General features: G+C 43.9%; 2 protein-coding genes across 3 annotated transcripts; both read right to left on the minus strand.

The window, feature by feature from the left end:
* Positions 1-359: 359 nt before the first annotated feature.
* On the minus strand, positions 360-5,176 carry gosr2 (golgi SNAP receptor complex member 2). Of its 2 annotated transcripts, XM_029508809.1 has the most exons (6): positions 4,995-5,176; positions 4,688-4,752; positions 3,425-3,533; positions 2,339-2,471; positions 1,959-2,099; positions 360-1,451 (listed from the first exon to the last, which is right to left on the minus strand). In XM_029508809.1, the coding sequence occupies exons 1-6, from the start codon at positions 5,021-5,023 to the stop codon at positions 1,290-1,292; spliced, it is 639 nt and encodes a 212-aa protein (XP_029364669.1). In that variant the 5' UTR covers positions 5,024-5,176; the 3' UTR covers positions 360-1,289. The 2 variants fall into 2 exon arrangements, with proteins under 2 accessions (XP_029364669.1, XP_029364670.1); XM_029508810.1 differs by lacking the exon at positions 1,959-2,099.
* An 8,817-nt stretch (positions 5,177-13,993) lies between these two features.
* Positions 13,994-18,927, minus strand: wnt9b (wingless-type MMTV integration site family, member 9B). Its single transcript, XM_029509001.1, has 4 exons — positions 18,747-18,927; positions 17,884-18,137; positions 16,227-16,492; positions 13,994-14,863 (listed from the first exon to the last, which is right to left on the minus strand). The coding sequence occupies exons 1-4, from the start codon at positions 18,830-18,832 to the stop codon at positions 14,402-14,404; spliced, it is 1,068 nt and encodes a 355-aa protein (XP_029364861.1). The 5' UTR covers positions 18,833-18,927; the 3' UTR covers positions 13,994-14,401.
* Positions 18,928-19,209: the final 282 nt, after the last annotated feature.

The raw sequence follows: 19,209 nt of genomic DNA on the forward strand, positions 1-19,209 counted from the left end.
CAGTAGCAACTCTGTATTTTTTAAAGACTTTCTCTGTTTCAGCAAATAAAATTTTGAGTTCATATGTCTTTTTTTCCCCACTACATGTTAGCAGACTTCCATGACAATCAGTGGACACATCATCTTTATGTGGCATAAAGCAGTTCTGGCCAAGGTCAGTGTTGAACCTAAAACACTAGATGGTGCTGCAGTTTAGTTTTTTTTTTACTGACTTGAAGCAGTAAATCCACAAAATGTATCCCAACACCAGTTAAACCTTTGTAATGTTAGTTGTACTGAACTTGACATAAGAGCAACGTGGGGGGGCGGGGGAACCAATTCAACTGATTAATTTGATGGAGACATGAAGGAAACTAGACATTTTTTATTCTTATATCACTCACATAGTGAGACTGGACACGAGCACACAACCAAGTGAGGGTATGTAACTGTTAGAAAACAACTTCTGAAAGATCACCTTGTTCATATCTGCTGTATAATTTTGGCAACAAATATGCTCATTTACCATTTTAGGTACACTTAATACCATTCTGCTACCACTGTCCCGCCATAAATCCTCCCTTTGTTAGGGATGTAATCTGTTTTTGTTGAAACTATGGAAGTGGTGCAGATTCAGCTGATTATTTTGGAGGCTTAAGTTAGTGGTACATCTGAATTATGTTATACAGAAGTCTTTAACCATTTTGTCCACTCCCTCAATTTAACATTAACTTCACAACATAACCTCCTGATGTCAGAATTCATTGCAATACTGTTGTATTAAATTAGATAATTGTGGGAGTGAACATATCACATAAAAGAAGAATCTTCAGTTGAAGTGTTAGGAAATGTGGAGCTTTTAGGAATATTTCTATCTCTGTACTGAATCATGCTGATTGAGGCATAATGAAACACAATATAGTGACAAAGTAGCAATAAAAAAAAAAAAAAAGCTTTTGCTTTTCATCAGCAAGTTGAGGATAAATATGTGGTTGAAGTATTAAGAGGCCACATGGATAGAGTCTCAGAGTGGTTTTGATTTTTAAAAAGAAAAAAATAGATGATGGATATGTGGCAATAATCTGAGGGAAGCAGCAGAAAGTTCGACACTCAGAACTTCAGGTGGAATGAAAATACTGTCTGTTACTGAAGTCTTATTCCAACTTTAGTTTCACAAGTGCCCAGACTTTATAAATGGAGAACTAACTACAATGGCAAGATTTAGATGTTTACATTTCAGCTCTGCCACTTTTCATATCATGAGGGACGATGTTCTGCAGAAATATCCACGACTTGTCAGAGGTCAGAGGTCAGCCCAGGTATCTGATTACCAGGAACATGAAGACGCAGGTCACCAGCATGCCTCCAATCATGATGAACTTGTCTTGGGTGGCTCGCCTCTCTATCAGCCTCATCACTGTGTTCGACAGCCCCAACATGTTGGCCACATCCAGCATCTTCTTGTGGGTCCCCTGTGCAGAGCGGTCGTATGTGTCGGATCAGGATAAAACATCCATGAAAAAACAAAACGACATTTTGGAAGATGGAGACATTAAATGACGACATTGCAATCATCTAAGCTAATTCATCTGATTTTGGGAGATGAGTGAGTGCCAACGCCCAACCTAATGCAATGCTCCGTCAAAAAAGTTTCTCATGGCTAGACACCCAGGCTGAGAGTGCTGATTGACAGACACACCCTGATAAGAGGAGGCCTGAAGCAAAGCCAGGAAGGCCATCTCCTCCCTGGAAACACAGACTCACTCTCACACTGAGCCCACGTACACTAACAATGACACTATTGTGATCAATATATACACCAGAAACAGTGAGGGAACAGAACTTTTCACTTGTAGCTGTCAGAGAAACATGCCTTTTTATGCCACTTCATTTCAGAAGAAAATGATATGTAGTTTCCTCTGCTCAGCTGCAGATGAGTTTTTTTTTCTTCCCAGACTGTGTAAATCATCAGCACACACCTTCAATGTGGATCTCTGATCTCTCAGACCGTTGAGGATGCTGCTGCCGCTGCCCAGGAGGTCATCCATGTTTCTGTGTGCGTTGTGCAAATTGGAGTTAAACTGTAAGGTCTCATCTATAGGGATGGAGGTATCTGCATCCTGTGGCATGAGATCAAACATCTTCACTTGATTCAGGTTAAGATGAAGGCATTTATACTGTGTGTGACACAGTGATGTGGACATCTGAGCAATACTAACAACACATCTTACATCACATAAGATCAATAATAAAACATAGAATGAGTAACATCGGTAAAATTACAATAAGCAGCCTGGCATTACAGAGGGACATCACGCCGACTTCCCCAGCAGCCTGTTTTAAGGCACATCAGAATTACATTTGTTGTGAAGGTGCGGCTCATGAGTTCCTCCCGCTCTCTCTCCTGGGCCTCTCGGGTGTAACGTCGGTGCTGGAAATTTTGCAGAGCGGTGCGGAGGTGTTGAACATCATACTTAAGCTGGTCCACTCGTCTAACAAAAAGGAAAAGAGGAAAAAAAAATGTCTGTTGGTTACAACTTATGAGGAGAGCAAAAGCCAAATGTTCTCTAGGACACTACAAAACCAGGTCTTTAGGTCTTAAAAAGCAAGAAGTTAAGTTCCCTCAAAAATAAGCCTGCAAAGTTATTTCAGTTTTAGTTTCCTAAAGTCTTAGGCTGCAAAATAAGTTCTAACTTTTTTTTGTAATTGATTTCAGGCTGTCTTCTTACAGAAGACAGGAGGCTCATTATCTTATGGGTGATTTTTAATTAGTTAATTAGTTAATATAGCCCTTTTTTTCCGCTGCATATCCAGCTCATATTAATTTGCTAATTATTAGTAAGAATTGTTATATATTGTTGAGAAGAATTACCAAAAGGTTGTATAAACTGATGAATTTAATAAAATATTGTGAGCCTTGTGGCAGTCTTTTGATAGTATAACAATAAAATAGATCTTAAATATGTAATTACTTTGTCTGCGGTATGAAAAAGGTTTTGCACAAACATGACAAACACACATCCTCTGACGTTTTTCATCGCACCGCATTTGAATCGTCAGTGTACTTAATTGCTCTGGTCATTGAAACATATTTTCAAATCTCATGCACCTGGAATGACGAACATCTGAGTCGCCCCCTTTCCTGAGCTTCACTCAGGCCCAAGTAGAGCTCTACTGAGATCAGAGGAGCGCTGTGGGATGGGGTGTACTGTGTCCCCTCAGGCCTGTTTACCCAGTTCAGAAATGAACCTTTGCCCAATGCAGCAGGAATGCTGGTGATGACGGGGCTTCTGTGGAAATGTTTTCATAGAGCCACGTCGCCACAGGGCAGGACCGGGCTGCCTGTCTCATCCTCTACGCCCTCCCTGTGTCTTTATGAGATATGGCTCACCCTGCCAGCTCTTGGGCTTTAGGGTCACTGTCAACTGACTAATCCCAAACTCACAATTTGGCGTTCTGACGGCGGTTTGGTGGCTCCTTGCTGGCCAGAATCTCAAGGCGTTCTAAATGGTTGAATATCTGGTCGATTCTAGCCTGAAGGTCATTCTCTAACACTGTATGGAGAAAAAGAAAAGTATTAGTGGATACAGAAAAACTTAAATTTATTTGATGGCATAATGGAGGGAATCTGATTCCAAAATACGAACATGGCCCAAAACATGACATCAAAACATCAAGCCCTGCCATTAGAGAGGTTTAACCAGCCAACGCCTGTTGTCTTTGCTTGGAAAACAAATAAAAAATATTTGTTATCAGAATAACTGAAGATAATTTTTTTGTCAACTTATCAGTTGATCGACGAATAGTTGCAGTTCTACATGAAATTTTGCTCATACTTCCTGTTGTTTTCCCCTCTTCAATCTGCTTACATGCTGCTGAGACTGTGACTACCAATTTTTGCGGGGGACTTGGTTACATTCAGATCCCTTATAACTGCAGCTATGGGTGTAATCGCCCTTGTTCACTACTAACTGTGTGAGATCAGTATGCTACATCCCCCCACGGTGTTAAAATTCAAGTTGATGTCATAATTGGGGAAGGAGAGGAGGAGGGGAGGGAGAGGTTGTCTACTGCCTGGCTCCCACCATTATCAAGAAGAAGCCTTTCCAGCTTTTGTCACTGTACCCACCCCACCGCTTCCTTTCCTGGCACCAGCCTGGCCCAGAGCTGATCAGGCGAACAATCAACCAGGGAGACACCAGCCCTCCCTACAGTCATTATGTCAGAGAGAGTCACAGGCAGCCATAACAAAGACCAAAACCAAGAGCGGAAATTAGGAGAGCGTTCGAAAATAAATGAATCGGAAGTGGTGCCATCAACACTGATCTAACCACACTCATATACAGATGAATCCGCTGCCCATTATCATAACTTTTCCCATGAATGTTTTATAATAACAATTACAAACTGAGATGCGGTTTGGGAGGATAATTAAACAGCCAATTAACAAAGAAGTAGCTTCAATACTTAAATACACATGGACTTCCAAGCATAAAAAACAGGCTATAATTTCACTATATTCTGGCTGTCCTTCTCGACACAGTGAATAATAACTGATGACTGGTTACAGCTACTCTGTGGTGGAAAAACACAACACTCACAGACATTACGCAAAGACAACTGTCATGTATATTCATTAAAACTGTGCTTGGGTGGTTGAACGTTTTTCATGATTTTTATTATTTGACCATCAGCAGCAGAAACTCACAATGTACCGACTGACGGTCTGTCTTCTCCAGGTTTCCCATCAGAGACTGAACCTCCTGGATTTGCCTTAATGAGGACAAAATATAACGTTAGATGGATGAAAGGAAAACGGACATATGAAGCCCCCCCCCCCCCCCCCCCCCCCTCCAAAAAAAAAAGAGGACAGCACTGGGCAGAGAAGACTGAAGACTGAACAATAACACAAACACTTAGAAGGCCATTATTGGCGACGTGTCGGTGATTTTTACGGGTCACTGTTTGACAATTAGCTGGTTTAGTTAAACTCGTTAGCTGTCCTCAGGACTCACTTGTTTGTTTGGTGGTAAAGCGTCTCCATTTCTCCAGATTCACCGAAACGCTTTGCTCCCTTTTTTTATTTTTAATTATTATATATTATTTTGGCTTTTCATGTAATTATTAAAAAACAGCTTTACTATGACAGGTGGCGAAGCTAGCTAACGGTAGCCGAGCGTACACGTCATCAGCTGAGCGTTTGTGTACGGAACAAGGAAAGCGGAAGTTCCGTTGCGTCACCGGAAATGAGGATGGACAGAAAATGGCGCGACGACGTCTCACTCCGTTCCGATTTTTGGACATCGAAAAGGTAATGGCGTCTGTGTACTGTCTGATCCTCATCTTTTGGCTGATTTTCCATCCATAAAATTATTGTAAAAACTATAAAACTATATTTATAACGTTTGATTACCCATTATATGTTGATTTAGCCAAAAATGAGATTTGTTTTCGGACTAAATTCTGATGATACACCACTTAACTTTGTGCAAAGGATTAAATGTTAATAGTTATGAAAGCTGTTGTCGTTAATTTATGAATTAATTGAAAATTTAATGAAATTACTAATTTTAGCTCTTAAATTCTGGTTGCTTTGCAGGTTAATTATGAACAGACAAACAAACAAACAAAAAAGATCGCATGGGGCAAAAGCAATTTGATCATACCCATAATGGACAAGTTCAGATTTCATCAATTTTACCCAGCTGATACTAAACTTTAAAGATTTAAATCTCCCCTTTGAGCTACTTATTCCATTATATTTGATATTCTCTTAAATGTAATAGCTGACAAGTGTAATAGTAGAGAGCCTTTCCCGTTCTGAGACAAGCTCTGAGAGCATGAAGCATAATCTGTTGACATGTAGACATGTGACAGGAAAGACTCTGTGAAACATGGCCTGGGGGTAGCTTTTGTCAGCTCACCCTGACTTAGTCTAATTAGGCTATCTTTTTTTTCCACTGATAGGTGTCAGAATATTCCCGTCTGTCCATCCAGTGTCTTCCTTCTCGCCTGCAGCCAGAGACACCGAAGTTAATATCAAACTTGAAGTTGTGGCTCACTTTAGAGAGGATGTCTGAGGACGGTGAAACAGTGTTTTATGATGTTACCTGCCACAGACTGGATGTGTCATGGAGTACTGTGTGAAAGTGGAATAATTGGATTTCCCAGAAAAACTTGTGAAAAATTCACAATAGTTCCTTGTTGATTTAACAGGTGTGAAATCATCCTGGGTCACAACCTGGCACCTCAACAAAACCACATCTCACTCAAATCCCAGCAACCCTCCCTCACTAGTCTGTCTGCTGATTCTGGAGGGGGAGAATCAATAAGGCCAAATTCAAACACACTTTGACCTAATTAGCACAGTGAGCTGCTCCTGTTTGCGAGTTTGATCGTTGTATTTGTTTAACTCGCCCAGCACAGCAGTAAAGAGTCGACCCAGACAGTTTTCTGCGGCTGCCTGATGGTACTTGAGTTGATGGTTGTATCTTCAGGCGAGACACTTCTCAACAGAGGTCCTTTTCACCCACCCCCACATGTCAGAAACCTTGAGATCTGTTCATGCCACTTCTTGCTCTCGCTGTTCACCGTTTTCGGTTGTCATAACACATCCCCGGGGCAGTGGTTGGATGTGCACGGCTTAAACCTGTTGCTCAGACCAGGGAGGGAAGAGGCAGAGAATGGGATCGAGAAGGCCCCCATCAAACCACCTCTGAGCAGCACATGTAAGCGTTTCCCTCCCTCCCTGAAGGTCGTGGGGTTCTCTCCGTCTGTCTGTCTGTCCTTTATCTTTCAGCCCTCAGGAAAGGATGAGATGAGCTTACTGGTTTTTCTCCACACCTGAGCACCACGGGCGCAGGCTGGAATCCAGACTCCAGGTGTGGAGCACGATCACGCCACTGCAACTGACCGGGAGATCATGAGTGGTGACACTTAGGTTAAGGTCATTATACATCCATACATGTTTGTAGCACGTAAGAAGATGTTTGTGTGTCAGTATATGTCACAGTATTATCCACAGATTTAAATAAAATTTTAATTATTTTAAAGGTATTGATATATTGAATAATACCAGTATCTAAATAATGAAGACCTTATTATAGTAAAAAATATTAAAATGTACTATATATTATCAAAATATAAAAACACTCATAAAACAAAACATCCCTATTGAACGTGTTGTAAATATGTGTGGTACAAGTACCCTGTAAAATGAAAATGCTGATTCATTAATATGGATGCAGCATATTAAGAGAGGTTGAGGATGAAAAGTATTGATTAGTTTAGTCTATAAAGATGTATAATTTATAAACTGATCACATGTTTAGAAATGTAATGGAGCAAAAATGGGATGTGGTGGAGTTAAAGTTTTTTTTAAGTTTAAATTATACTTTAGCGTCATACTTTAGTTACCTTCCACAGATCTTATTTAAATGCAGGACAAAGGACAACAAAGTAACCCGCTCCTCACTTTTCTTTGTATTTTACACTTTGAGGCAAATTCAGTCATTTCTGGGCATTTTCTCACATCATGGTTTTAAAAAAAATACAGTTTGTGTGCGCGCGCGCGTGTGTGTGTGTGCGTGTGTGTGTGTGAGGGGCCGCCTCACTGGATCAACATAGAAAAAAGGTTATTTTCTGATGGCAAGCATCAAAATTTAGCACCAGATCAGGATCCCTGTCCTGCTTAGACAACATGGCAGAAGAGTTATTGTTCAGTCGCAGAAGAAAGCACTCAGTGTGCTCTGTGATTACTCCCCTCAATAAAACTGTTTTGTTCATCAAGGGAAAATAATATGTTATTGAATCACTTTTACACAACATACTTAATGATGTTTTCCAGGCAATATAATACATCGTAACTCCACAGTGATTGCCCAAGACCGACAGAGTGGAGAAGCCAATTATGAGGATCAAAATTGCCTTGGGTCGACAATTTTTGGATACCAGTCATTTTTTTTGAAGGCACACCGATGTTCTCACTCCCCCCGAGGCAGATGATCCATTCCACTTTGAAGCCATGATGAGACGCTGAATGAAAGCAAATGAGGGCCTGTCAGAGATGACAGGAGAAACTCATAAGCTCCCAGTGTCTCAGTGGGTTCTGGTGGGAAAAGTGGGACAGGAGGGGGTGGGGTGGGGATGGCGATGGGTCGTCGTCTTGTTGGTACCAGAACATCTATGTGCGGCGGCTGTGCGGGAATGTCAATCAAACAGCCTCAGAGACACTTGAAATGAGCACACAGTGATGTGAAACAATTGTTAAATGGCTGCAAAACGGTTGATGTCCATCGACCAAACAGTTAAGGCCCAGACCACAAAAAATGCAACATCCAGGCAGCCGATTCCCGTAAGTTTTCCTTGTTTCGATGAAATGGCGTATAAAAAAAACAAAACAAAACAAAAAAAAACTGTTTTGGCAAAACTATGCTAAATAAATATAGAGATGGAAAAAGCAAATTCAAATCGTTGTGTTGAGATCAACATGACGACACACAAAAGGACCACAAATGGTGCAAAAACCACCACAAAGAGACACTCAATCAACGCAAAGAGGTGCAGAATGGTCGCATGCTTTTAATCTGGGTGTTTTGAAGTGAGGGGGGCTCTTACATGTCTGCGTCTAGATGCACTTCATCCAATAACATTTCCTTGTCTGCAGCCTCTTTGGAGCAGGCAGCAGCAGTTATTTCTTTTCCATGATACCTTTTTCATTTCTCTCTGTGCATTCCCCAATGACAGAAAGTGATCTGCCTCGTTGCTGCCCTCTTTTGCTCCTCACTTCGTCTTCTTCCTGAAGCAGCCTGCACAGCTGTCAGACGCTCGCTCAGACACACACAGCCCTTTGGCCGTACCACCTGTGACACCCAGGCCTCCGAGAATGAGAGATGCCATCCGTCTCTGTGGTGGTGGGTGGATGACGGCTGAGCCGTGGTGGAAACACAAACAGCAACATGGCACGAAGTAGCGCACCGGATTTCCCCCTGCCTGACAGCCTCCCCACAGTCATGCACCCACTCCCAACCACACTGTTATGATTGAACCTTGCATGTCAGTGTGTCAGAGTGTGCGGTTCAAACATAATAGATTTTGATGGCGAATTATTGTTCATTTGCTGACAGCGATGATTTAATAAGTGTGAACACTCGTGGAAATAAGGCAAGTAATTTTGGAGCTGCAGGAATCACAAACAATCATAGATCATAGACATTCCAGACTTATTTTTCAGCAGTGTTGCTGGTTGAGAGAACACGTAGCTCTGCCCTTTATCTGTGTTTTCCTCTCTCGTATGCTGTTGACCTGGGAAAATTTTGTTACAGATGTAATGGAGGTCAGCCTGTGTGTCTTTGGCTGTGTGTGTTTGTGAGAGAAAAGCAGAGGAGGACCATATATCGAGAAGGCGGGGGAATTAGTTATGGAGGTGCACAAGGTCTTATCATCTTCCTATCACCACAGCTGCAATGTAAACCCTTGCTGTTGGTGCTGCAGGTGTTTCTGAGAAGCAGCATGGGAAAAGAGTCACCATTTGGAGGGGGGTGGGGTTCGCAGTGAACTTAGTAAGGTAAGGGTCAGGATTGGGGTTGCAGCATGAGATTAATTCTCAAGAACTACGGCGCACTTGCCTTTGCTTCCCTCGAAAAGCTTCTTATATGACTACGACCTTGGAATACGTTCATTTTGTAGAGTGTGCGACAAAGTCAGCTACCGCAGGGTGAAGATGTCTCATCAGAAATAAAAAGAAAACAAGCAAATATTCATATTTTCTGTGAGACTGGAGACAGGAAATATTTGGTATTTAGCAAATATTTTTTGCCACACAGGAAGCTATAAAGAAAATAGTTACATTTTCATCATGTCCCTTCTTTGTCTGCTTTAGTTTGATGCATTTGGTGTTTTGCGTATTCCTTAGGTGGAAATCCATCATTTCAACCCTGACACCTGCTCAATTGACCGTCACACGTGCACACGCCGTCTCTTCCACCCGCAGCGAGGAGCTCAGCCACCATCGCCAGTCCAGCCCCAGCCTCGGAGCTCGGCCCCCCCATAGAGGTATGCACTCAGCCTTGTCGTAGCTCTAGGCAGTGCATGTTCTTGTTGTGGGTTGAGCAATTGCATTAGTCATTTCACATTCCAAATTCCTACCCCATGCTGTATGTACAGCTCTGTCTCTGTCTCTCTGCGTCTTTTCCCTATTTTTCTGCACCCGAATCTCCACATACCCTTAAATCATTTCATTTACTGACTGTGCGGTGTCAGATCGTGGGGATTAGGCCCAGCATTATTGTAATCTAAGTGCCTTCTCTTCAGAGGAGGAAGTCTTGTAAGATTAAGACATTTGACTTGGGGCTGAGAGGTTCTGATTACAGGGACTGCGCTTTGTGTCCTTGAGCAAAATATCTACTGAGCCATCTACGCTTCAGTTAACATCTACTGTTCCTACACAAATGGGTGATGTATAAACCTGAAAGTTATGTAAGTTGCTATGGATAATATCCTTTTGCCAAGCAACACAAATATAATACATATCTTAAAAAAAATAAATAAATAAAATTAAATAAAATTAAATAAAAATAAATAAATAAATAAAAAAGCCCCTGTCTCAGTTTGCCAATTCATCTTCATCTATCAGAGCTCAGCGTGGTGCTGCAGCCCAGACCGGCACAGTAACCTTTACCTGAACCAGACCCGTGCAGACACAGGGGATAGTGTTACCACCAGCACCGTCCTACATTATCTGTGTCATTCAGTGTCCCAGGGTGACAGAGACTGGCTGTGCTCCCCCACCACCACCCACCCGCACTAAGATCCTCACTACAAACACACACTTGCATATCGCTCCCATTGAAGTGACCACAGGTGTGTGCACACAGCAGGTATGCAGACACAAACACACACACACACACACATATATGCAAAAACCTTTCTGCCCTCACCTGTCTCCTGTCAGGACTCTTTCAAACACATACGCACAGACAACTCAGGAGCTTGCACATTGCACCCTGGCTCCATCCAACCCCCCACCCTGCTCAAAGCAGCCACCCTCGGGGCTTGTGCGTGCGAATCCGGCTGTGGACTCAGCAGCCCCCATCACTGCACCCCCCTCCGCTCAGGGTAGTGAGGGAAATGAAGGCTTTAGGAGTTCATTATAAAACAACAACAGCAGCAGCAGGGGATAGGCCTCCTGGGGCCACAAACTATCCCTTCTCATCCCTCCATCCTCATCTTTTTCCTTTATGTCTTTCAATATCTCAACCTCTGTCCAGCCTGCTGCTCACAACACACTCCGTTTCGTCCTTTATCCCACTTATCCGCTGAGAAGAAGGCGGCTGCATACACGCCAGATAAAGTTAAATATTGATCTGAAATATTATAATATGGCGAGTTAATATGAGTGGGTCAGCCGTCTTGCCACGTAAACTTGCTTGACCTCAGTCATCACCTGATGTGTGCATGGATCGCTGGGCTGAAGCATTCAGTTTTGTTGTCTGAGAGGGGAAATTAATTTTGTAGCAAATGTTTATACTGGTAATACAATGCTGTTATTAGATGGGCAAAAAACACGCCGAGGCTGTCAAGTGAAAACCATGTATCTGCAAAATGTGAGCCGTGAAAATCAGCCCTGTTTTCGGTTTTGCAAGGATTCACTTTCCAGCCAGTCCGCTGGACCATGAATGCTTTTATTTAACGTTTTAAGTAGGAGGATTTTCCTGACTTCATAAGGGAAGTCTTAAAGTGACACTGTAGCTGAAGTGGAGAAGAGTAGTAAAGTCAGCAAATGTTATCTACGACAACATCTCGCCAACATTTGCTAACATTTCCTAGTGTTTAGCTACTGTGAGCTCATACCAGTTCAAGTAAGGCCTGGACAGCTGACCTGACTGTGAGAATTGATGCATTAAAGAGTCAAGAAGCATGTGTGCGCAACGTTTTAGCTTTCATTTCTCTTTGTTTTTATATTTTTCAGCTCACCAAAGTGTTTGGTTTTGTCAGTGTTTCTAAAAGTTACATTACAAAATGGCTGGTGATTGCCCCATAAGGCATCCAGTGTACCCGTCATCTGCACCAACAGAACCTCAGACTGTGGATCTGTTGTAAAATAAAAACAAAACGCCAAACTAAACATTTTAAACGTTGTGAGAAAATCTCCATGATTCTGAAATTATTTTATAAGTCTCTACAATAATCTTAAATTGTTCTGTTAAGGAATAATAATGTGTAATCATTGGTAATTAGAGAGCAGCATCAAAAGCACCCGAGCGCACACTAAACATAAATGCCTCGTACAATAGCCCTCTGTGTGCTGCAGCTTCACTGATGCCTCAATAAATGAGTGGAAAGTTATGATTCATGGATAATAGCATGTAAACTGCTTTCATCATCGTCACCAATTGTAACTTTCTAATGGTGAATCAGGGGTCAAATGCTCTGGGAAGGACAGCATTCCTCTGAGTCATCATCGCCATTATGATTGTCATCGTAGTTGTTGCACAGGCCGGGGGCACAACACCTGTAAGCGTGCCCTGCTCGAACCCCCACCCCACCCACTATGTGCCTGGTGGTGATGCAGTGAGACCACAACTCTTTCAGATGAAAAGGAGGGCAGGGCAGTATCAGCAGGAAGTGGTTTTTGTTGGATGGACGCAGGGTGCAAAGTTTCAGGCAGGTGCATTGCACTTGTGTGTGTGTGTGTGTGTTTTGAGAGAAAGAACACAGCTGAGGGTAACCACCTCAAACAGAAGACACAACAAACTAATAGCTCTTAAAAATGTATGTCCATTTATTAATCTTACTTGATTTAAATAAGAATGAAATGCAAAAAGATAAATGGAGAAGTTTTACTTTTGAAATGTATATATATATATATATATATGACCAAATAAAAAAAACTGCACAAAAAGTATGATCATGGGAGTAGAACATGTATCTACAGAGAGAATATTTCTGCATAACTCATAAATCTTATTGATATTTGCCAAATGATGAAGTGAGGTAGTAAATTACGATTCCACATTGTCACACGCCTGGAGCCTTAGCGTGAGTTATATACGTATAATATATACAGCTTAGAGTCGCTCACACAAAACATTAACTGGCCAGTATAAATAAACCTTTCTGGGGTCTAATGTACACTTTTGACCTGCACACATGGACACATTGAGTAAAAGGGAGTAAATATGGTGACTTCCTTTGATTAGCAATTTGGGAAAATAAGGAGCATGATTGGTCAGGTTCAAAGGCATTGAGAACAAAGCCGTGGTTAATTTGGACTTTGAAGACTGAGCGGTTCAATCAGGCCATTTTAGACTCGAAAGCATTGCAAAGTGTGCACCTCTATAAATAGAAGAAGAAGGAGGCAGAAAAAAAAAAGAAGAAAAGAGTTGGTATGTTCACAATTTAAGTGTTTTTCATTCTTGTTTGCAGACATTTTCACCACAGTGTTTGGTGCCCCCCCCCCCCACAATGACTCCCAGTATATCCCTTTGTTCTGCTGAGCACACATTAGGCAACATGTAGAGATTTCCATAGACATTTCCATAAGAGCAACTGAAATCCAGCTTGTTTCTTACACAATGACCCAGTTAATGCATGTAGTTACAATGTTTCTCCGAGGCATTAACCGCAACTCAGAGCTTCCAGTGGTTCAATTTATACATATATTTTAAACCTACATTTTTCTATTATTAACGATAAACTTTGTAATCATATGTAGCAAGAGCAACTTAAGTGCTTTTTACTCAGAAAGGAACCATGAAAGGTTCTCCACATCAGGAAATAGGACACAGCAGACAGAGTAGGACAGACAGGTAGATTCCTTTTAAGGCCGTTTGGGCCTTATTGGCAACTCTCGATGATAAGAAGGTTGGCGTTATAAAGCAGCAGTACGACAGACACAACGAGTGAGACAATAAATAGAGAAGTGAAATGGGATAATTACAATACAGCAAAGTCAGTGTCAGAGCTCCCCTGCAGACAGGGCGTGATGTCGCACTGCTGGTGGGATCCAGTTCGGTCCAGTACCTGCTTTCTTTTTTTTTTTTTTTTTTTCTAAGAGCTGTGTTTCCCCTCTGTCCCAGAAGAGAGGGATTGTCAGTGCATCCAGTGAGAGGACAGCAGAGGGGTTGGAAAAGGTCCTCGCCTACCGTGAGTGGCAGCTTCTTAGATCTTATGATTGGCAAATAAATTGGCAAAATTTGTACATTACAAGCGTATATTCCTCTCAAAGTAACATGCAACTCTGGATGGAGACCAGCAAAAAAAAAAACAAAAAAAAAACGATGAGTGTGGAGATTATAGTTCAGTCAAGTCAATATGTGAGGTCAGTGACAAACTCTCTCTCTTCCTCACATTTTTCCACTTACTCTTTTTTTTTTTGCAAGTCTTCCCTCACTCCCTACATCTCTTCTATCTCATTATTTGTTCATGCGGTTTTGCAGGTGTACACTTCCTCCTCTCTCACGCATGTCTGGCACTCCACGTGGCAGCACCAGCGTACCTGGCAGTGGCAGGACAGGCTGGTGAGGCGCATGGCCGTGTTGTAGCCGCGTCCGCAGCACAGGCTCTGACAGCTGGTGTCCTTGGTGCATGAGCGGCCACCTGTGCCGGGGGAGTATCGGGAGGGCCTGCAGAAGCTGGGGGAGTCCTCCAGATAGACCAGGTCGGTGGTGCGGAGGCTCTGGCTGTGGCGACGGGGCCCTGCCAGCTCCGGCTCCCCCGTGGCTGCGTTGGTGACGCTCAGCACTCGCACCGCGGTGTCATATCGATACTTCAGCAGCCGCCCGGTGTCGTGGAAGGGCGACAGCTGCTTCCAGCAAGTCCGTACGGCGCAGGAGCCCGAGACGCCGTGACACTTACAGGTTGTTTTCAGCCCGCTCTTCACCGCCTGAGATGGGAGGGGGAAAAAAAAAAAAGGGGGAGAGATGTCAGCTCTTTCTGTTTGATTCATTACCTGCCTCTTATCTGGGAGGTCTATCTGGACAGAGTGAGACAGTTTCCTGCAGGGTGGGTGGAGGCTTAGGGGTGGTGGTCTGCACCTAGTGTGCCTTCAGCTCACCTCAGTCAAAATTTTGACATAATTGATTGCAGAGGGTGGGAGCGGACTGTTCAGGATGCTGCATTTCATTTACCTCACATTTCTCACTTGGACAGCTCTTGCATTTGTTTTCCCCCCCCCCCGCCGCCCCAATATGTTGAAACTAGCTCTGTCTGCTCCACGGCTGTCTCACTCTCTGCTGAAGCCTGAGGCAGAGGTGACAAACAGCGCAGACAGTGGAATCTCTCCACCCTGTTTTTAGGACATGCCTGCTCACGGATAACGTTGATAAGAATTTCTTGTGCCAAAGAAACCTGACGGGGCATCCGTGATGAAGGTTAATAGTTCATGGAGTTGGATGGTCAGTGGTGAGAGCACGATCACTCAGCCTGCTGTCTTGGTGGGGGCCAGAGACAGGTCATCCACAGGAGCCGTAGGGGGCTTATGGGTTGAAAAGTTCTGCTCAGTTCCTCCCTTTGGAGGTATGGGTGCCTCGGGGGCTTCAGAGTACCATTACTGAAAGATTTGGGGAGCTTGGTGTGGTTTGGGGGTGGGTGGGTGGGGGGGGTTACCACTTCATGTTGTTGTTATCACATCTCCTCTAAGCGTCATTGGTGAAAAGTGTGGAAAACATTTAACTCAGCAAAGATGAGATAAGATAGATACCCTTCAGTTCTTCCTGTTGTGTTCTTCTTTGTGTGTGTGCGCGCGTCTCCACTGGCTCTGACTGAGGTGTGAGCTGGAGGGAGCAGGGGCCCCCAGGGGCCTGCCATTTCTGAGCTGCATGGTGGTGGTTATGAACATTAGGTGGATTTATGTAGAGCACAGTGATCCAGTAAGTGGAAAAAATGCTGATATATATATATATATATATATGAAGAGGAGGCCTCGGTTATAATCGTTCTCTCCGACATGAGACCTTTAATTTTCTGTATGCCTCCACAGCAAGCTTTATCATGCCCTGAGAACACCTGGCGGCGCCCCCCCCCTTTGCCTCTGTGTTCTCCACCAAGGCCAAACGACGGCGTTTTTCTTTTTTTTTTTGCTTTAAGTTTTTCTTTTCTCTCTCCTGGCTGGCACAGAGAGGATTACAACCCTGCACTCCTGCCTCTGACGGGGCAGGAGTGTTAACTGTTGTGTTAGAGAAAAAATAAAAATAAAAACACACACACACTGCAGGCCAGCTAATTGTGCTCCGTGTGTTCGCACTCACCCGAATCCCGACGTTGATGTTGTGGGCGTCCACCTGCGCCCGGAGGTCCTTGCTGACCCTCTTCTGGCCGAGGAACTTCTTCAGGAACTTGGTGCTGTACTTCAGGTTGTCGCCGCAGACCCCCCACTGCCAGGCCTCCCGGTGCTGGATGCCGGGGGAGTCGTCGCACGTGCACCGCTCCATGCGGCCCGAGCTGCACGCTTTGGCCAGCGCGTGCGTCAGCGCGGCCGACGACACCGCCAGCAGGAAGGCGGTCTCCTTGAACGCTGAAAACAATCGGTGGGAAAGTCGATTGAGTTCAATCTGCACAGCGAAAGAGCTATTCTTGGCATCGAAAAGTGCTCCGGCAGCACTTTTTTTTTTTTTTTACTTTAGGGACTCAGTCGCAATTTACAATCATCACAATGTCTTCGGTTCCACCGAATAAACTCAAAGTCAAAGTGTTTACAAAGCGCTCGCTGCGTTGTCATGGTTTAACACAGCGTCAGCGCTGTACTGCAGATTTTCATGTGTCATAATTCCTCCTCTGACCTTTCCTTTTGGTTTCGCACTGTTATTTGCTTCACCCTTCGTCGTCACCGGGGTATATTTTGATCCAATTAATTGTTATTTTGACTAGGAAGGATTTTCCCAGATGAAAGTGGGTAATCACGCCACCCTTTTCCTCTGGGAACGGGCGCTTTCCCGAGATAAAAATAACCACAGGGCTTGAGCGCTCTCCACCGCACCACATTTCTTGGCTTTCTACTCCTTCATTACCTTCATGCTGACCTGTTCATGTTCTCCCACACACTGATATCCAGACGCATAAAGCCCCAGAGATCCTCAAGCATTTTCTATGCACAGCCAACCAGCAGGGGATCTTTGAGCAATAGGGTGATTGGACACAGCTATTTGTGTGTGTGTGTGTGTGTGTGTGTGTGTTGCCAATCAATGGCTGTATAGACTGTAAAAAAAAAAAAAAAGTTTGTTTTTTTTTTTGGGAAATTCTTTATCCAAAGAAACGTGATTTTGCAGAACATCTTGATGAAATGAAGTGTCAGTTTTTCTCAAATGCTTTAGAGTTGCATTTGTTAGAAATAGGAAAGAATGAATGACTTTGACTTTAAATAAAATGCGCCACAAGTTTCACGTTTGCTGCTCTTTGAGGAGCTGAAGCTATAAAATCTGTGATACTTTCACAGTTGACATGATAAATCACTTCACTTCTTGAAACTGTTTTTCATTGTGAAATAGCACAGATTCATAGCGGAATTTAACTTGGTGGGTTTCCGTGTCAACACACCATTTTCATTTACCTGAGCTTTATGAGCCAAACCACTGATAAAAATAAGATAAAGTAACGTTAGACAAGAATCGTGTCTCACACTTTTTTTCATTTGTGATAACCTTTCGACAGAGCTCATTTAATCCTCCTGTTTTGTTTTGTTTTTTTTTTTATTTCTTCATATAGTCACTTGATTTATGTAAAAGTAAGCTGATGACGCAGTCAGGGCTTTCCTCCATAAACTACACTGCATGTCATCCACAGGAGGTGAACTGGGTGTCGTGCACCTGCTTCACTTCAGGGGGGGGAGCGGGGGGGGGAAGCATGGCAGGAGCCCAAATCTGCGCATAGGTCACTTTGGTCCTGAGTGAGGCTGAACGAAGGACTCACCTCTTTTCAGGAGGCTCCCTCGGCCATCCAGGCTGCAGTTCCAGCGCTCATTCCTGAACTGATAGCGACACTCCAGGAGGCTGAGGCGCACCGACTCCCGCAGGGTCTCTGCCAGACCGGGCTCCCTGCGACACAGCCTCTTCTGCCGCCTGGTCAGGGTCATCTGCTCGCACTGCTTCAGGTGGGCCTTCCCTGTGGGAGGCTCATTGGAAAACGGGCCGGGTAGAAACACCAAGGGCTCCCGACCTGTCAGCCTTGGAGAAGGAGCGAGAAAGAAACGCGTTAGAAATCTACGTCGATCAAATCCACGACGTGTCGCCGCGTTTGGCCTGCGACGGTGGAAACATCCTGCAACTCTCTGTTTTTATCACTGCAGTCGTTTCCCTGAAGGAGAAAAGTGAAGGACTGACACTCTAGCGCATTGGAGAGTAGTTCGTTTTGCTCTCCTGCCATCAGAATGTGACAATTTCCTGAATGATAATTCGATATAATGAGAATTATCTTAGTCCTTCCGCCACATACACACACTGCAAACAGGAGAAGTCCCTATAAATAAACAAAAGAAAGAACAATCCAACAAGTCCGAGAGAATCCCGCCAAAATAGCCAAATAATTCATCTTAATGTTCAGACAATACGTTTTAAATTAGCACCAGCAATTATTATGGTTTGTTTCAACAAATACAAATTTCAAAACTCTCTGAACAACACAGTAACGACATTGCTCAGTGGGTTGTGCGCAACTTACTCGTGCGTAAATTGGTTCAAACTTCCAAGAAAAGTAATTAAATAAATCTGATGAGCAGAAGTTGAGGGGGGGGGGGGGGGGGGAGAAAAAACAATAAAATGAATATATTTTCTGACCCAAAATAAGCTGCAGTGTGCGAGAGGAGGATGCAGAGTGCAATGAGTCGCAGTAGGCAGGCGGTCCGTGGGAGCCTGGAGCGCATGGTGCCGGGTTGGCGCTGCTCTTCATCTCGCTGATTCTTCCAAGGAGAAAGTCTGTGCCGTCTGCCCCCGACGCACCTCTTGAAGGGGGCCAGCATGCACACAGACTTTCAACCCGGTGTGGTGTGCCTGGTCCAGTACTCCGCTGGGAGGCAGGACTCTTCAGGGTGGAGGGTGGAAGGGAAGGGTGGTGGTGGTGGTGGTGTGTGTGGGGGGGCACATCATATTACTGCACCCTCATTGGACTCAATATCACCGTGTGTTCCCTCCCACTGTAACGCCACCCAGGTGGACGGAGCTGCAGAATGACTGTCCCCCTGCAGTGACAGAAATATCAATGCACCTTGATGCACATTATTAGGGCGCTCATGTCTTGCAT

The sequence above is a fragment of the Echeneis naucrates genome, chromosome 8, assembly GCF_900963305.1.
Source record: "Echeneis naucrates chromosome 8, fEcheNa1.1, whole genome shotgun sequence".
Taxonomy (NCBI): domain Eukaryota; kingdom Metazoa; phylum Chordata; class Actinopteri; order Carangiformes; family Echeneidae; genus Echeneis; species Echeneis naucrates.